We start from the raw sequence: 19,469 nt of genomic DNA, 5'->3' as shown, positions 1-19,469 counted from the left end.
CGCCACAGCATAATATGCACCTCGGTGGGAAGCTGCTGCGTGATGAAATATCATGGAGGGTATATGCAGTGGTGTGGGCGGTCGCGTCCGGGCGGCTGTACAACCTGGCGTGCACGCTTTACCTCAGGTGTAGTTCACAGTTCGTAGGCATGGTAAAGTTTCCATTTAATTCAATAACCCTATTTGAACTAAAGCGGTTTCATTCTGTGGGTGCCTTCGTTCATTGTTTGTATCCATGACTGTACAGGTTGTGTTGTTTGGGCACTCACAGGTTGTGTTGTCTGGGTGCCACCTACTGACTCTAGGAAGCTGCTGCGTTTTGGGAAGCCGCTGCATTTGACTCTGGGGCGGGCGCCACGGCGCAGCACGTTGTGTTAGTTGGGCGCCACCTACTGACTCTGGGAAGCCGCTGCGTTTGACTCTGGGGTGGGGGCCGCCGCGTTTTGGGAAGCCGCTACGTTTGACTCTGTACTCTGGGGTGGGCACCAAGGCTGCAGTGTGCATGCGTGCGTTTGAGTCTGGACTCTGGGGCGGGCGCCAAGGCCACAGTGCGCATGCGCCTCGGTGCGTCCGCCGTGCATATATTAACTGTGGTTTAGTAATATAGATTATTGTTTTGTACTAATATTTCATTTGTTTTTTGTTGTTTACTATTTAGCCATCTTTAAAAGACAATTCAGTCAATTGTTTGGCTACTGAAACACAAGGACCTATCACTGTAATTCTTTGATGTTTCATGTTTGCAATTCTACTGTCATTCGGTTGTTGTACAAATCCCTTTACTGCCGCATTTAAGTATATACAAGCTTGTATGTTCTAGCATGAAGGGAAGGAAGATGTTGGAAAGTGATGCCTTTATTTCATACTAATAATAACAGATTGAATGATGATGCCAAAAAGGCCAAAGACTCTGGCCTGTTCAGCACATTAAAGAATGGTGTGAGGCATCTTGCAATGTTTCAGCCTGTTGTAGTATCTTCTCGCTACATTTTGACCACAACACAAATCATTCGTGTAACTGCTTTACAAGAGGCCAGTCATTAGGTATTTGATGCTGTATGAAAATATTAAAGTGAGGAAGCAATCAAGACAGATACACCAGCTTTCAGACCCCACACATCATGTCAGCCATTGGTGCTGCTTATATGTTTATCCAAGAATTATTTTGTTTTTTTTTTTTTGCCAGTTACACAGTGTATTATATCAGGTTACCTCTGGTGTCTGTCTGAACATTTGTAAGAATATGACACTCCAAAATCACCTGGTAACTGCTGTGAAGGAATCAGGGGCTAGTAACACCATATATGTAGAGCAGAAGATGCTGTTACCTGAAAGTTGAGTAGCATAACCAATTGTATTAATATGTTTTTAATTCTCAGTGCCACTAGAAGGTGATATCTTACAGCTTACTAAGCATCCTGGCGAAGATGGCAAGTATGCTGAGGGGAATATGCACACTTTTGTGTGGCTACCAAGGTTCCTGAAAGTGTCTACAATACTGTCCAGAAGTAATTTTGGGCCATTAAAAGATCTTCCTCCAAACTGGACAGATGAGCATGGATTTGGGAAGTAGCTTGTCAAATGGGCTCAACTAGACAGAGAGTGAAAGGAAATTCCGAGTAGCAGAAACCATAGTTTTTGGAGACAGTTTTCTGGAAGAGGCAATTGTACCTGTGGGTAGCCAGGGGCCATATCTGTGTACGTTGGCTTATAGGCATTAGATGTTTGTCATTTTGCCCAGTACTTGTATTTTGATAATCTCTGTTGTGGTTGTTTCTTGTTTAGTATTAATCACTGTTTTGTTTGCTACTTTCTTCTCCTGTGTCTGTTCTTAGGTTCACATGCACCCATTCCAAAAAAAGAGGAAACAACCCTCATGCACTGATTGTTGAAAACATATTTTAATAATATTTTACGTTTTTCTTTTTTAATACAATAACTGGAACTTAAGTATCTGCAAAAAACTGAGATTTCCTATTAGTCTGTATGTATTTACCGGTAATCTTTAGTACAATTTTTTTGGTACTTTTGCTTGGAATTTTTTATTAGGCTCTTTTAAAAATGAAAGCACTTTAGTTCACAGGACTATGAAATTTTAGTGTATTTTTCATGCTTTTTTCTGTGGGGCAATATTATCTGCTTCATTTTTAGGCAAAGAGGTCAAGAAGGTCCAGCATACATTGTATAAAAGGAACATGGTTGGAGTGACCTGTGAGGCACATGATTTTTCATGTTACTTACTCTAGCTTCTGACAGGGCATCACAGACTAACTTACAAGTCAATTGAGATTTGTGTTTAACTATTTATAGAACAGAGACAGAAGTGTAAATAGTTAAGATAGGGTTGGTGGTGTAGGATGTTGCTCCGAGGGTGAAGCAGGGGTGTGCAGCATAGAGTGGGGTGGTATGGATAGCCATTGATCAATGAATCAGGCCTGGATTACAGAGTAGGAAGCCACAAAAAGATTAATTGGTTGTGTTGGCATGGAGTTGAGGATGTGTGAGTGGGTGTGTTTGTGCGCACAAGCGATGGTGTAATTAGAAGAATTCCACACTAGTAAGAGACCCATCATATTGTGAGAATTCTGACATGTGAGATGACAGTTGAGTGTCAATTAGGATTAGAGGCTCCTTTAAAGCCCACGTGTGTACTAGACTGGTTAGTTTGTATGAGATTTTATTAGTTTTGGTGTCAGAGAGAAATAGAAGATGGGGCAAGTGCAAGCCATCCTTCGTTTTATGTGAGTGATAGAGCTTGTGGTTTGGTATTGGAACTAGTGAAGGTGAAAGAACATGGAAGAGGACAAGAAAAACGTTGGGGATTAGTCTTCTGATTAACCCGAAGTATCCATATTACTAACCGAGAATGGTAAAACGGAAGGCATAGATGCAGGTACACGGCAATGGACACAGGAGACATAGTGCGCAGGTGCCTACAGCGCGCGTCTCATAAACCGCAAGCGAAGCCTGATCCACCGCGAATGAAGGAGCCACGGCTCAAAAACGAAAGAGCTCAACTAACGTAAATAAGACATGAAGCAACAACGTGCCCATAGCTAACGACTAACGACAAAGCCACACAGAAAAGAGGATTCTGCACTGCACCCCAGAGTCAAACGGAAGACACTACGGAGTCCGCAAAGGTCCACAAAGATAGTACGGAAGGCGCGAGAAAGTACGAAAGGCGCAGGCGCCTACAACGCGCTTCTGAACTAAACGTCCACAATACACAGCATGGTCCTGGTAATAAGAATAAACAAACTCTCCGTATTAAACGTACGGCATCCTCACACGCCCAAACCATATAGCATATGTGAATCACATTACAGTGATGCATTATTAACAGTACAACCACAGAAAACGCTCCGTATTAACAGTAAGTGCAATTATCCATATTACTAACGGTAGACAACGGATAACTAATGGAGTCACGGTCACGGCTCCGAAACGATCCAGCTCAACTAACGGAGCTACAAGAATGAGCCCGCATGGATAAAGAAAATATACGTAGGCGCCTACAACGCGCGTCTGAAACCGCGGAAGCAAAACTGTCTCGGCTCCAAAACCAAGCAGCTCGACTAACGGAGCTACAAAAATGAGCCCGCATGGACAAATACAATGAACATAGACGCCTACAACGCGCATCTGAAACTGCGGAAGCAAAGCAGGCACGGGTTCAAAACGAAAGACCACAACTGACGGAGATACAAAAACAAGCCCGCCTGGATAAAATCAATGAACTGCAGGCGCCTACAGCGCCCGTCTGAAATGCTGCAAGCAAGGCAGGCACGGCTCCAAAAAGAAAGAGCTCGACTGACGGGTTTTGCATCTACCGGGGTAAATATCAGGCCACCAGTTGGCAATGGCCCATACTGCTTTCGCGTATGTGGACAAATATTACATCAGATTGGAACAGTGCACCCTGAGCCAAATCACGAACACAAATATGAACAGATCTATGTGTTAGATCCAGATGACGCAATCTATCAACAAAGGAACCTTCCTGAAAACAAGCAATGCACAGAGCTGATAATGAGAGACGTCGCTGAAGTCATAAACAATCACCCATTAGCTAAGTCTATAAAAATGCTACATGAGGTTGAAAGAGAGGCCAATACAAAAGCAAAAGCAGAAGGTGTAGCGCCAAGTACAATTGCTTTAGTGTTAATAAAGGACAAAGAACATGATCCAAGACGATACAATCTTCCCATCGTTAATGAAGTTGCAATTGTCTTTCAAAGTAAAGATGGTGAGCCTCCATTTGACCGCGATATTGTCCTGCATTTACGTCCTGATGGAACCAACAAACCTTTCTTCCAACGCATAGACATTTGTTTTCCAGAACTTGATACTTTGACATACCCCATTTTGTTTCCAACTGGCCAAGAAGGATGGAGTGCTCTCATTTCCAGATATAAAAAACATCAAGCACAGAAACGATCACGTGTATCCATGAAAGAATATTTCTCCTACAGACTCTCTGTAAAAGACGAGTTTAATCCATTACTCAATGCAGGAAAGCTAACTCAACAATACATAGTTGACGTTTATATTCGAGCAGAATCAAATGATCTCCAGTGGATTAGAAACAACCAACCTACACTGCGAGCCGATAACTACAAATCACTGATAGACTACATAAATCGTGATGCTGACGTGATGGATCACCCTGCTGGAAAACCAGTTATTCTACCATCTACCTTTCTAGGCAGCCCACGTAATATGTATAAAGAAATATTCCAATAAATCTTTCTAATGTGCCATGCTGTGGGTTCTTTACTTCCTTTGTTCGTCATCTACACCTTTACACTCCAATATATCTCATACATACATCAATGTATTTCGGGTTACCCAACACCCGAGCGAAGCAAGCAGGGGGCGGAGCCCCCTAGTGTCAAATAAGTGAATTAATCTCAAGAGGAGTGCTTTGGGGATAAGAGCTGAAGAAGAGGTAAATGGATAAATTGTTGGCCTATTTGGTTTTCATAGTTTTTATGCCTGCACTTTTAACGTATATCTTGAAGTCATTTACTTATATTCTTTTTATTTTTGAATGTGCTACTAATAACCTTTTGATAATCATTATGAAGAAGATCACAATTTTACACTTTGATTGGTACTGGAAATAAGGAAATAAGTTACTGCTTTTGCAGTAATTTTGAAGTGGTTGTGTTTCTCATTACTAATGCTTGGTCATGAATTACAAGATGCCTCGTGTGTAATCGTGTTGGTGTCTAGTAGCATGAGGCATTATACAGCTTTGCTGCAAATCTGAATTATGTATTTTTTCAAGAATTTCTGAGTGGTTATTTGATTCTAAAAGTGTAAATGCAGTTATTTTTCAGTATTCACCATCCATTCTTTAACCCATTAATTCATTTCAGCATTCATGCAGTCAGAACCAATCATTGGCAGCACTTGGCATAAGATGGAAACTAACAATGTGTAAAGCTATATCCAGCATAGGCCACACTCGCGTACACAGAACTGATACAGAGTCCCCAAAAACCTATTACACGTGTGTTTGTTGTGATGGAAAGAAGCAAAGTGCACAAACCATAATTTGAACAATATGTGTATAAATTATTTAAATGCTTATATTTTTATTTCTATAGTTGCACACCCAGTTTTTGTGTGCAACACTCAGTATTGTAAGAGTATGCCACAAAACATATTCTTGGTTTTTTCAAGGTGGAAATACCACCTTTTCTATTGTGCTTCCAATAATTGTGTGTGCTGTAATGTAATAATAATCAATTATTCAACTTTTCATGGACTCCAGCCAAAGATTCTTGCAAATTTCTACTTGAGTTGTTCTCATATATCTGCATTTCCCTAACCCTTCTCTTCTATGGGCAAGTCAGCCATTGCTGGAAAATAAAATAAATGACATTTCATGGAGGAAAGTGTTTCTGTGGAAGGTGGTTAGGTGGAATCAATGGCCTATCCCCATAAAAAATGATAATAAGAACTGTTTGGCTATTCACAACACTACTGAGCTAATCAATTTAGTTACGTTTTTTTTATTTCAGTTGATATGTGTCGCTTCCAGTGTGTTTGGCTTTGTAACTTAGGGACTGCAGTACCTGCTCCTGCTACAGTATAGTAGAAAATGTCTGAGATCAATTGGTTCATCTGATTTTTACTAGGATTGATGAAAAAGCTAGTGCTTGGAAGAATCCTGTTAGAGTTTTTTTCATTTTTGAACACAGACACTTAAATACAGTAGTTGGCTCTTCCTTGATTTGTTTTAGTTTGCTTTTCTGAGTCTTTGCTGTAAACATTGCACAAAAACTGATGCCTGTGGCTATGGTTATTGCAGAAATTTATTAGATTTATTTGAAGAGACAATATGGAAGAATAGTGAAGCACAGGTAGCATGCTCAGTTGGCAAAAAATGTACACTTATAGGTTTCTATGGCTGCTATGAATTTGTCAGGAAAACACATAAATTTTCTCAGTGCATATCAGAGCCAACGTAAAGTACTGTGAAACAGGCCAGTGAGCAGGAAGAAATTTGTTACATGCCACAAATTTCAAATAGCAAAGCTGCAGCCTTGAGTGTGCCAGCTTCATTTGCCCTGAGGAGTGAGAATGTAGCATAAGTAATTAAATCAAGGGCCTAGAATAACTGGGCTTCTGCTACTATTTTACTTTTAATTATGCTTAGAATGGAAAAAATATTCTTTGCTTTGCTGGAGTACAGTGTTCTCTGACGTTATCAGAATTCAAAATTTAAAAGAGAGCTTTTTTCCTACTTTTGATCTGTAGCTGAAGATAAACATTTCTTGAACAGTGAAATGCAGAAATTATATTAGGCCATCTTAGCAGAAGCTAGAGAGCATTTCTGCCCTATGAAATGCACATCAACAGCGTTAGCTGACTTTTTTAATGGAAAAGGATTGTTGAAATAGAGACCTTTAACTGTAATGCATTTTGTGATTAGATTCTGTCTTACGGCTAAAGCACTCTGCCAACAGGACAAAGGAGGCCAGGTAGAAAATGCCTAAGCCTTTATGTTTCATCAAGAGGTTTATACAAAATAAGTAGGGCTGTAGATCAAGAAAAAAATGGGAATGTTGTTCAGATTTAAACAGCTGTAGAGGTTTAAAATTAACAGATCTATGGATCTCAATGTGGTGTCCTGGACTGAGGGAAGGCACCATCTTTATTGCATTACTGGTGAAACATGAGAACCTATGGTCCTAAAATAAAATGCTACAGAAAGCTATCTGCACATTGTTTACAAATGTAATAAGTTAGACTATGAGCTCTGTGACATTGATCACATTGCTGATGTAACTTTGCAAAATAGTAGTCTTCAAAGAAACATTGATGTAAGGATGTAAAAGTGATGCTTTCATATGGTCAGATGTTTCAACTATTTGTCGATCTTCTCAATTGTTGCAATGCATTTCTGTTGTTAGTGCCGTCTGCATTGTGTATCGTGGACTTTGTCTTGCATATCTAGGAGCCCTTGTGCTTGTCTGCTACTCGATTTCTCTATACCTGTATTTAGGGTTACTTCTTGCTTTTAAATGTGGTTCAGGATCTTGTCAATATTCTTTCTTATTCTTCTTCACTTAATTGGCTTCTGCAGTTTGGTTGATGCTCAATAGATGCCACTGCTTTTGCTTTTCCTTCTGCCATTACGGCAGTTGTCGCCTAATGTTGGAATTGCTTTGTTTTAATCACACAACCACAGGTCAGCTTGCCATCTTTTATTTATGTTTAATAAAATTTGATGATCAATAACCAGAATATTTACACTTCATAATGAATTTTGAGAACATTTGTACCGTGTCCTGTGGAATTATTAATAATGGACTTGCAAGGACCATACTTTCATTACAATAAGCTATTTTGGCCATCAGTAAAGTGACCACCAGGTTGCCACAGCCTAATATTTTTGAATTTCAAGAATATTTTAGGCTATATTCAAGATGACTTCTTGCTTGTCTGTACTTCAGTGTCTTGTCTGCTGATTTTTTCTTGTTCTTCATTACTTAATCACATTCTATGATGTGGTAGATGGTCAGCAGATGTTTCTGATTTTTCTTTTCTTTGTTCCTATTATGATGCCTGTCACAAAGCAAGTAGCTTGTACTGTTTTCTTAATACTCAGCAGATGTTGCCACTTTTTTTTGTGCCATGTCATTTGGTTTTACAGTCATTTTTCCATAACAAACAAACAATCATAGATTGCTTTGCTGAGGTTGCCACTACCTATACATTTTTGAATTTCTAGAACATGTCAGGTTGCAAGCTATTGATTCAAGACCAAGATAAACATTTTAACCCCAATACTTTACAAGTAATTGTGTGACAGACAAGCAGAACTTAGCAATTTTTATATTGTGTCTCCAGTTTTCAGTCCTCCCAGCAGGAAGCGGTGGGCCCAAGTGGACAGACGCTGGAAATGACATCAGTGGTGTTATAGCCGTCAATCATCCGGTCTGCAGAGGGAGGAAAGGAGATGGGCATTAGGACACAGTGCCAACCCCTGATGCAGCAGTAGAATTATAGTCACTAGAGCCCTTCAGCTGTCCCCTATATGCACATGCATGTGACTATATATATATATATATATATATATATATATATATATATATATATATATATATATATATATATTGTAACACTAGAGGGCGTTGTCGCTCCTCAAACCCCGCAGACAAACGTCCAAGACACCAAGTAAAAGCACTAGTAATATTTTTAATTTCTTTTTTTTGATATTGTGCCACAGTAGACACCACAATCACCCCCAATAAACAATAAATCAATAATCACAATACAGTAATCCCTCCTCCATCGCGGGGGTTGCGTTCCAGAGCCACCCGCGAAATAAGAAAATCCGCGAAGTAGAAACCATATGTTTATATGGTTATTTTTATATTGTCATGCTTGGGTCACAGATTTGCGCAGAAACACAGGAGGTTGTAGAGAGACAGGGACGTTATTCAAACACTGCAAACAAACATTTATCTCTTTTTCAAAAGTTTAAACTGTGCTCCATGACAAGACAGAGATGACAGTTCTGTCTCACAATTAAAAGAATGCAAACATATCTTCCTCTTCAAAGGAGTGAAGCAAACAAATCAACAGGGCTGTTTGGCTTTTAAGTATGCGAAGCACCGCGGCACAAAGCTGTTGAAGGCGGCAGCTCACACCCCCTCCGTCAGGAGCAGGGAGAGAGAGAGAGAGAGAGAGAGAGTGAGAGAGAGAAAAATCAATACGTGCCCTTTGAGCTTTTAAGTATGCGAAGCACTTTGCAGCATGTCGCTTCACGAAGCAGCTGCACACAGCAGGTAGCGACGTCAAGATAATTTTTCAGCATTTTTAGACGAGCATCCGTATAGTCTAGGTGTGCGAACAGCCCCTCTGCTCACACCCCCTACGTCAGGATCAGAGAGAGTCAGCGCAAGAGAGAGAGAGAAAAGTAAGTTGGGTAGCTTCTCAGCCATCCACCAATAGCGTCCCTTGTATGAAATCAACTGGGCAAACCAACTGAGGAAGCATGTACCAGAAATTAAAAGACCCATTGTCCGCAGAAATCCGCGAACCAGCAAAAAATCTGCGATATATATTTAAATATGCTTACATATAAAATCCGCGATGGAGTGAAGCCGCGAAAGGCGAAGCGCGATATAGCGAGGGATTACTGTAAACAAATCAATAAATCCTCCTCTATTCCCAGCAGCTCCGTCACACTACCACCCAACTCTGGCACTGCTTGCTGAGTCTATCATAGTCCTTTATATAGTCCTTGACCCAGAAGTGCACCTATCCTTCAGTCCATGTGATTCAATAGCACTTCCAGGTCAAATGAAGACTTATATTTTTCTTCAGCCCAGAAGTACTTCTGTTTTTCCGTCCCCGTGACTTGGGAGTACTTCCAGGCTATTGGGAAAATAAAAATCCCTGTGTTGCACGGTGGCACACACGGTCCCCAGCAGGGTTGTGAATCCAAACTCTGGATTCTGGGGCACCTGTATGCTGCAGGGAGGAATCCATCTAGTGGCCTGGATGTGTCGGCCAGGATAAGCTGCCGGCCGTCTATCACTATATATATATATATATATATATATATATATATATATATATATATATATATATATATATATATATATATATATAGATGTATTCAAGAACAGAAGAATTGAAATAAGACTATTAAAGTAATCGGACTTGATTGACTATCTAACAGTCCAATTGTCACAGTGTCCCATCTGATCAGTTCCTAAAGCAAGACAGTGTTTGACAGATAGCTGACCAAGCTCAAAAGCCCAGATCCGATTAGTTGAAGATAAACAAAACAGCAAGCAGAGAGCAGGAGAAATAGCTAAGAGGATTTGAGTCAAAGTAAACCTACATACCACAGACAACATCGCAGTGGACATAACAGCCATACAACTTAAAACACAAGCATGGACCTAGAAAACATTACATGGCAGACATCCTCCTGAACTTGTTCAGCCTGGTGTGGATAAGAATGCATTAAATAGTTGGCTAAACCGTAGTGATATGTTCGGCAGCACAGAAAGGTTATCCATACAGATCAAGTTACAAACACAAGAATCTATGGATAATACATTCTTAAGGACACTAACATTACAGACGGCACATGCAAATACCGCCACAAGGAACAACAACCAATCCAGCACTTCACATCAAGGTGTAAACTACTGACACAGACAGACTTACATGCACAAATGCAATTGAATAGCACTCATTATACATCAATAAGTGGCACTACAACACAAACTGGTAGACACATACAAACAACTGCACTAGAAAATGCCACACATATAGTAAACTATACTGAGACAGAACTATACTGACAGGTAACGGACCACACATAACCCTGATAGGCAGACAAAATAAAACTACTTATATTATTGACACTGTCACATAAAACACACATAACTTGCAAAATATACACAAAAATAAAATACAGAAGTACAAAGAACTGGCAAGAAAGAATGGACAAGGTGATCTCTGTGCCAATTGCTGTATCCACCACTAGTGTCATCCCACATACACTACCTAGAAGTCTACAGACATTACGTATAAACCAATGCACTACCATAAAACTACAGAAAGCAGCCATTTTAAATACATGTCAAATAGTTAGGAAATCCTTAATACAAACACAATTTCCTAAAACATATACATGTGTACATACCACATAAAACTGCCCTATGCCTTGGTCTTGGCCTGATATAGGCAGTGGCAACAGGACTATCCCAGAAAATACTTTTATGCAACAATGATAATAATAATAATAGTAATAATAAATTTTATTTCCTTCCTTAAACTCTAGAAATGGATGATGTGGTTTGTTGCCTTGTTTAAGGTGCAGGCAAATAGGAAGACAGTGTATTGCTTCATTTCAAGTGTGCTATGTAAATTCCAAACCTTTTTTGGCAGTTCATGTCTTGAAAACCATATGGTGTATCCTCGGCACAAAAATTTACAGCCACCAATCACTAGTGTCCAGTACCACATCTGACCCTCACCTTTCAGATGAGCTGATGATCCCTGGTACACCGAATCAGAGTATATTTTGCACATACCATCTAATACTTCACATGTGTTAAATATGTGAACATAAATAAGTGCATTCTAATTTTATTTATTTATTTTTTTTTAGTCTTGTAAGTTCTACAATTCACAGTGGCATGTAGTCCATTACAAATATGAACAATACTCTGAAGACTACCGACAACTGCCAAGGTGAGTATATAAAATTGTACATATTTGTATGTATTAATTAGATGTGTTTTTTATATATTTAAAGAATGACACTTGGATAATATCAGTGTCAGCAAATAATCTTAAAGAGGATGAGAATCAAAATCTAGCCAATTATGCTGCATATATATTTATTTTTGATAGGTATACAGTATTTTAAGTAAAGTATACAGTGGTATAGCAAAGGTTAAATAAAATGTGCATCTTAAAATAATTCCAATGCAGCTTAAATTTTGGAACTGACAAAACTGCTATCCCTTTCACACATTTCACGTTAGATGAAAATGAATTTCTTTTCTTAGCAAGCGTTACTGAGTTTTTTAAAGCATTTTGCTGACTATCTCATATTGAGGCACATTAGTGCCCCATTTTAATTAAACAAATGGCAACGTAGCATTTTCCATCTGTTATTTATTCAGTGCTTGATGAGAGAGCACCCTCCTGGGGTCTGTGCACACCCAGAATGATCCAAGGCAGTCAAGGATATCAAAACCTAAACATTTAATATTTTATAACATCAAATATTTTATATATAAATATGCAGTAGACGGGTACCTGTGATTAAGGAGGATTCAAAGTACAAAAAAGATCAAAGCAATTGTTTCCTCCTGCTTCCTCACCAGCTTGGAGTCTGCCTTACAGGTAGTTATACTGTCTTTCCTTAGGGGTCACCCTTACCCCAGAAAAAAAAATCCAAAATAAAATGAACAAAATCCAGTATGAGACAGCTCTAAACCCTTTCCCAATGGGCTGACTATCAGTTATGGTGGTCTGTTTTGTCTGTAGACACATCAAACTAGAATGTTGTCTGGTGGTCCACTACTTCTCTTATAGATCCAGGTCACAGTGTGTATATTAACCCATATGGTTTAAATGTGAAAATACATACTTCCTGCCAGTCCTCCCTAGCCTCACTCAGTGTGCTGACACCTATTGGCCAACAGATCTTTTGGTATCCCTGGTATTTGCTATGTCTGCCCATTAGTATTCTGAATGAAAATGATATTTTTCAGCCATACACTCTTTCTGTTTCCATATGAAGAGACCATATGAAGTCTCACTTATAAGACACCATATGTGACAGGATTTAAAGGAGTACTTGACACATAAATGATATATTTTATATAGATACCCCATGCAATTGGTAATGATGGCTGAGAAAAATTTTTACTTGCATGTTTTCTTGGAGAACGGAATAACAAAGTTTGTGACTTAATGGGACTTAATGGTGACACATGCCAATCAAAAGAAAACAATATCAAAAGCCTTCTTGAAAAAAATCCAAAGATACTCATGCTTCATAATCTACATATCATGTCATTCCATTTTATGCTCACAACATGCAACATACATGTATTTTTCTAAAATATTGTTAAATAAATAACTCCAGAAAATAAAAGTAGTCCTAATAGGCAGCCCCTTCACACAGAATCGTGCCTTTGAATTAAAGACAGGACTGTTGACTAGTAAATGACAGGGAGAGGTTGGTCTTCAATTTAAAAGTGCCATTCCGTATAAAGGGGCTTCCTGTTTGTGGATTACTTTAATTTTCCAGATACCTCTTTTGTACAGCATTAAAGTAATCTTATTAACACTTCATTCTCTGAGCATACAGATGTAGTAAGTAAAAAGTAGCCATTAAAAAGTGCATATAAACTGCTAGTAATCAGATATTTAACAATCTGCAGTTTTGTCATGGCTATTGTACATCGAAAACCTGAGGGCACTGCTGCTGTCAAGCCACCACTCTGGACACTGCATTGATAATTTTCAATTTCAATTGATGTTCTTGTTTAATTAGTCATCTGCTCTGAGTACTATAAACAATGGAAAATATGTAATTTCTTATTAGTCCCATATAAATGGGTATGAATACACAGTAGCTACTCACACTAAGTAAGAAGTTTTATCAGCAAAATTTTGAGTGGTAACAATACTCATGTATGCTAAAATCAAATAATTCTTGGAAGGCAGTATGTATACGGTACTCACACGTGGCTCAGACATTAGACTTCGATTCCTACCCTTGTTACCAAGCCTATTATTATTCCAATTGTTAAGAAAAATGTAAGCAGTTGTAACATATCCAGAATATTGAAGGCACCTTGGTTAAAGGTAATAGCCTAATGTATAATAATAAATAGGAACACTATGTAATTATTCTTAGACTAATGATTAGAAGTTTTTGAACAACTCTGATGATCAGTTAACCATGGCAAAAATATAAAATCTTGCTACTGCCGTTTATTCTTCTTTATTGGCAATTAACTAAAAATATACTGTACCTGTGTTGCTGTATAATAATAGTAATAAGCACTGATTGCTTTCAGATATTGATAGATGTTAATTCTTATTTGCACTACACCAAAAGCTGTTACCAAAGATAATTCTTATTTTTAATGTGCATGAGTTGTGTTCTCACTTGTTAAATAAATTATAATAAGGCTTGCAATTTTGCTAATAAGTGGGCGAGTTACCTACCTGCTCATTTGTATTCACGCATTCTCTCAGCGATTACATACTGATAGGAATGAATCCGCTAACTTGTATTGGTTTCTGTTTCCCTGAGCCAAAAATACCCCACAGTGCCTAAATTACTTCATTGAGAAAATCCATGATGAGTGTATAGTAATGTTGTGGCTGTTATATACTGTATAATGCTTAACTTGACATTTATTGTGAAAGAGTGATAGGAGTGTAAGTGATGATAACTAACTAAGGTAAATAAGCACATCAGATATTTTATCGGACATCTTTTCATAGTTGAGCTGGAATGTCACAAACTGCAAAACAAATCAGTGCCTTAGAAATACTTGTCTTCAGGCTAAGAGGCTCCCTGATGTGGGTACTACACTGACAGATAGGCAAGAAGATCTCATACATGGCAATATTAATGTGGTAAGAGGAGTACAGGACTTGAAGTGGGTGGTAAAAGAAGGGGGAGCCTCAGCCATCAGGGCCAAGATTAGATTTAAGACTAAAAAGAAGCATATTTGGGATAGAGCAAAGTGATGTGAGAAAGCAGAACAGCCATGGCATACAGTTAATGAACTGGTAAAGTTTGAGTCATTTTGACAAAGAAGCAAGGCTGTTTGAAGATATTTTTATAGTGAAAGCTAAATGTGGATTTGAAAAGTGTAGATCATAATTGTTCTGTCTCTTCTTGTCATATTTGATCATATTTTTTACAAATCAGCACTAAACATTTTAAATATAAAATAATAATGAGATATATTTTAGTAATGGCCTACTTGTCAATAACATCTGCTTTGAACCTGACTGGGTTGGAGTTATGGGAGATTATCTAGAACAAGTAAAAAGGGCAAACCCGCTATTCTCAAATCATCCATGAAACTTTATGTCAGTAGATGAAACACCTGGGAAAATTTTGTCTTAGTGATAATTACAAAATAAAAACACCTCTGGCAAGGTTGTAATATCAAGTCTTCCCAGATACTCTTTAAAATAATAAAGCAGTGGGTGTTTTGGAGACTGTCCCATATTTAGATCCCCATTGAGATATGGCAAACATGATTTGTGTGAATATTTTATAGAAGCTAACTACAAAGTTAACTGGCACATTATAATAACATGAATGAAATATATCTGAAACAAAATTACATAATGAATTAATTTTTAAATTCTGTCTAATAATCAAAAATAAGAACAGAAGGAAGGCTGCTGCCTGTAGTATATTTTGGTTTTATTTCTAGCCACCCCTTTTCTTTCCTTTAATTTTCAAAATAATGGCAACACCTCACATACAAGTCTTTCAGAATGTTTAACCTTTGGTTTCAGAAAGCAATACAAGCCGGATAAGCTGCCTTCACACTCCTTTGAAATTGATCATGAAGATGTCGATAAAGATGAGGTAAGTGTAATATGAAAAAACCTCTGCATACTGGCTGTTGAGCAAAGAGTACTTTAGTCTCATGGTCAGACAAAATTCTAATGATTTGTTTTCTTCATTTTCCTTAGCGCCTTGACTGTCCATTCTTTTATGTAAAAACTTTGTCTCTTCATTACTGTATCTATGTCTGTTTTTGCTAACTGGTTGCTGGGTTCTAAAAAATCACGTTAGATCTCTTTCCTTTTTCTCTTTATTCCTTTGCTTCATTGGTTGTATTTGACAGATTTATTATAGAAGGTAGCTTTACCAGGTGGAAATGCTATGGCCAGTTAATGGTCAGTTAATCAATATGACTTACAGCGCCTATTAAAAGTATTTACCTCCTAGGAAGTTTTCATATTTTATTGGTATACAACATTGACTTACGATGGATTCAATTTGGTTTTTTTGACACTGATCCACAGAAAATGATTCTTTAAAGTCAAAGTGGAAACACAACTGTGCAAAGTGATCTAAATTAATTACACATATAACATACAAAGTAATTTATGTATAAGTATTCACCACTTTCAAGTCAGTATTTAGTAGATGAACTTTTGACAGCCATCACAGCCTTGAGTCTGGGTTCACAGGTCTCTATCAGCTTTGTACATCTGCACACTGCCATTTTCCCCGTTCTTCTTTTAAAAACTGCTCACACTCTGTCAGATTGCAAGGAGGTCACAAGTGAACAGCCTTTTTCAAGTCCAGATAGATAGATAGATAGATAGATAGATAGATAGATAGATAGATAGATAGATAGATAGATAGATAGATAGATAGATACTTTATTAATCCCAATGGGAAATTCACATTCTTCAGCAGCAGCATACTGATACAATAAATAATATTAAATTAAAGAATGATAATAATACAGGTGAAAAAAACAGACAATAACTATGTATAATGTTAAATATTAACGTTTACCCCCCCTGGTGGAATTAAAGAGTCGCATAGTTTGGGGTGGAACGATCTCCTCAATCTGTCTGTGGAGCAGGACAGTGACAGCAGTCTGTCACTGAAGCTGCTCTTCTGTCTGGAGATGACATTATTTAGTGGATGCAGTGGATTCTCCATAATTGATAGGAGCCTGCTGAGCGCCCTTCGCTCTGCCACAGATGTTAAACTGTCCAGCTCCATGCCAACAATAGAGCCTGCCTTCCTCACCAGTTTGTCCAGGCGTGAGGCGTCTTTCCTCTTAATGCTGCCTCCCCAGCACACCACTGCGTAGAAGAGGGCGCTTGCCACAACTGTTTGATAGAACATCTGCAGCATCTTATTGCAGATGTTGAAGGAAGCCAGCCTTCTAAGGAAGTATAACCGGCTTTGTCCTTTCTTGCACAGCGCATCAGTATTGGCAGTCCAGTCTAATTTATCATCCAGCTGCACTCCCAGATATTTATAGGTCTGCACCATCTGCACACAGTCACCTTTGATGATCACTGGGTCTATGAGGGGTCTGGGCCTCCTAAAATCCACCACCAGCTCCTTGGTTTTGCTGGTGTTCAGGTGTAGGTGGTTTGAGTCGGACCATTTAACAAAGTCATTGATTAGGTCCTTATACTCCTCCTCCAGCCCATTCCTGATACAGCCCACGATAGCAGTGTCATCAGCGAACTTTTGCACATGGCAGGACTCCGAGTTGTATTGGAAGTCCGATGTATATAGGCTGAACAGGACCGGAGAAAGTACAGTCCCTTGTGGCGCTCCTGTGTTGCTGACCACAATGTCAGACGTGCAGTTCCCAAGACGCACATACTGAGGTCTGTCTTTAAGATAGTCCACGATCCATGCCACTAGGTATGAATCTCAGCTCTGGACTCTGACATGACCTCTCCAGGGTTTTAATATTTTGTTTTGAAGCCATTCCTGTACATCTTTGGCCTTATGCTTGAGATTGTTGTCTAGCTGAAAAACAAATCTCCCAAGATGTGGGAGATGTCTTGCTGAGTATTTTGCTCTATTTATTTTCCCCTGACAAACCTGGCAGGGTGTGCTGCAGAGAAACATCCCCCCAGCATGATGCTGCCACAACAATGCTTTGCGGTGGGGATGGAGTGTTTTTTAAAAATGTATAATGTTTGGCAGTTGACAACCATGTTGTTTAGTATGATAAAACATAATCTTGGTCTCATTAGACCATGTAACCTTATTCCAGCTGATTTCGAAGTCTCCTATGTGTCTTCTATCAATGTCTAACCTAAATGTCATTAGCCTTTTTTTACTGGTTGCCACGCTTCCTAAACGCTGCAAGTGGTGAAGCACCCAGGCAACAGTTGTTGCATTCACAGTCTCTCCAGTCTCATCAGTTGTAGCTTAGTACTTTCTTCATTGTTCTCATAAATTTCTTGGTGGCCCCCTCACTATTCTTCTTGCATGATCAGTCAGTTCTTGTGGATGGCCTACTCTAGGCAGATTTCCACCTGTGCCAAACGTTTTACATTTCTTAATGATTAATTTAAATGGACTCCAAGGGATATTCATTGACTTACAGTATATAATTTCTTGTCTCCATCCTCTGACTTAGGTTTTTCAGTCACCTTTTAACAGAGTTTCTTGGAATGTGCTTTTGTCTTCATTTTGTAGGTTAGGCTATGATACTGACTCACCACAAGTTGGACCTTTCAGACACAGGAACACGTATACAACAGTCCATTGAAACCCTTTGGCCACACACAAGTAATCTGCATTGAATTTATTAGGTGGCTTCAAAAATCAATTGGCTGTGCCAGTGTTGAGTTAGGTGTGTAATAATAAAGGGGTTGAATATTTATGCCATCAATTATTTTGTGTTTTACATTTGTAACTAATTTAGAACACTTCACAGAGATCTGTTTTTATGTCGTCATTAAAGACTGCTCTTCTCTTGATAAGTGTCAAAAAAGCCAAATTAGATCCACTGTGATTCAGTGTTTTATAACAGTAACATCTGAAAACTTCCAAGGGAGTGTATACTTTTTTTATATTTGTTTTACATCACAATGATAATCATCTACTGCTGTGCTCATTTTTAAAATAGACAAAATTAAAACGTCTCATAGGAACAACGTAAATTATATAAATAAGACAGACTAATAGTAAATAGAAAGAAATCTTTTCTTTGTACCATTATAAACCTACATGAATTTACATTTATAAATGTAAAAATGACTGAATTTTTAATTATATGCAGCTCTTCAAAGGCAGGAGAACACATTACAAGCTACAAGGCTTTGTGCACACAGTAGTGGATAAACAGCTCAGTGATTTCTGATTGGTTGCTAACTTTTCAAATTAAAACTAATTTAATCCCAGATACATTAAATACATACTGTAGAACACCTAGCACATCAAAAAAGTGTGTACAATTTAGTGTACAATATTATTCTAGTTTATAAATACCTCAGGGATTTGGTGAACAACAAAGCTTCTATGCACGTCAAGGACAGCACTGAACCCTGTTACAATCATTTGTGTCACAGATAAATTGCTAATCTGAATCTTCTGGCCTTTTCCTAAACAGTGCGTATACAGTATTACATCATAATAAAAAAGGCTTTAAAGAAATCATGGATGACCTTTTTTCTTTAGTGTTTCTTCTCAATTATTGCTGTGTAACAAGGTGTCATTAAAAATGCAGCAACATCAACCTAAATCCTTTTAATTTCGTACAGTTTTCTGTAATTAAAGAAAAAAAATCACTTAGTCTCAATGCATTTGTTTAAATGTGATGTACTTTCAAAGCAGTGTTGTGATGGTTCTTATCTGTATGCTGAATGATGAATGAGCTTTCTTCAGGATTTTATTGCTTTTGGGTGGACTTTAACAATGCTTAATATAACAAATG

The 19,469-nt window shown here is 38.3% G+C and overlaps 1 protein-coding gene across 1 annotated transcript in view; it reads left to right on the top strand.

Moving 5' to 3' along the window:
• Positions 1-19,469, top strand: part of dock10 (dedicator of cytokinesis 10) — a 264,702-nt gene that overhangs the window by 104,529 nt on the left and 140,704 nt on the right. Inside the window, 2 exon segments of the mRNA XM_028794429.2 lie at positions 11,654-11,736; positions 15,553-15,625. Of these exon segments, the coding sequence (XP_028650262.1) occupies positions 11,654-11,736; positions 15,553-15,625 (156 nt within the window).

Source organism: Erpetoichthys calabaricus, chromosome 2 (assembly GCF_900747795.2).
Source record: "Erpetoichthys calabaricus chromosome 2, fErpCal1.3, whole genome shotgun sequence".
NCBI classification, from domain to species: Eukaryota; Metazoa; Chordata; class Cladistia; order Polypteriformes; family Polypteridae; genus Erpetoichthys; species Erpetoichthys calabaricus.
The sequence above is the reverse complement of the archived record's forward strand: the minus strand, read 5'-3'. Positions and strand labels throughout refer to the sequence as shown.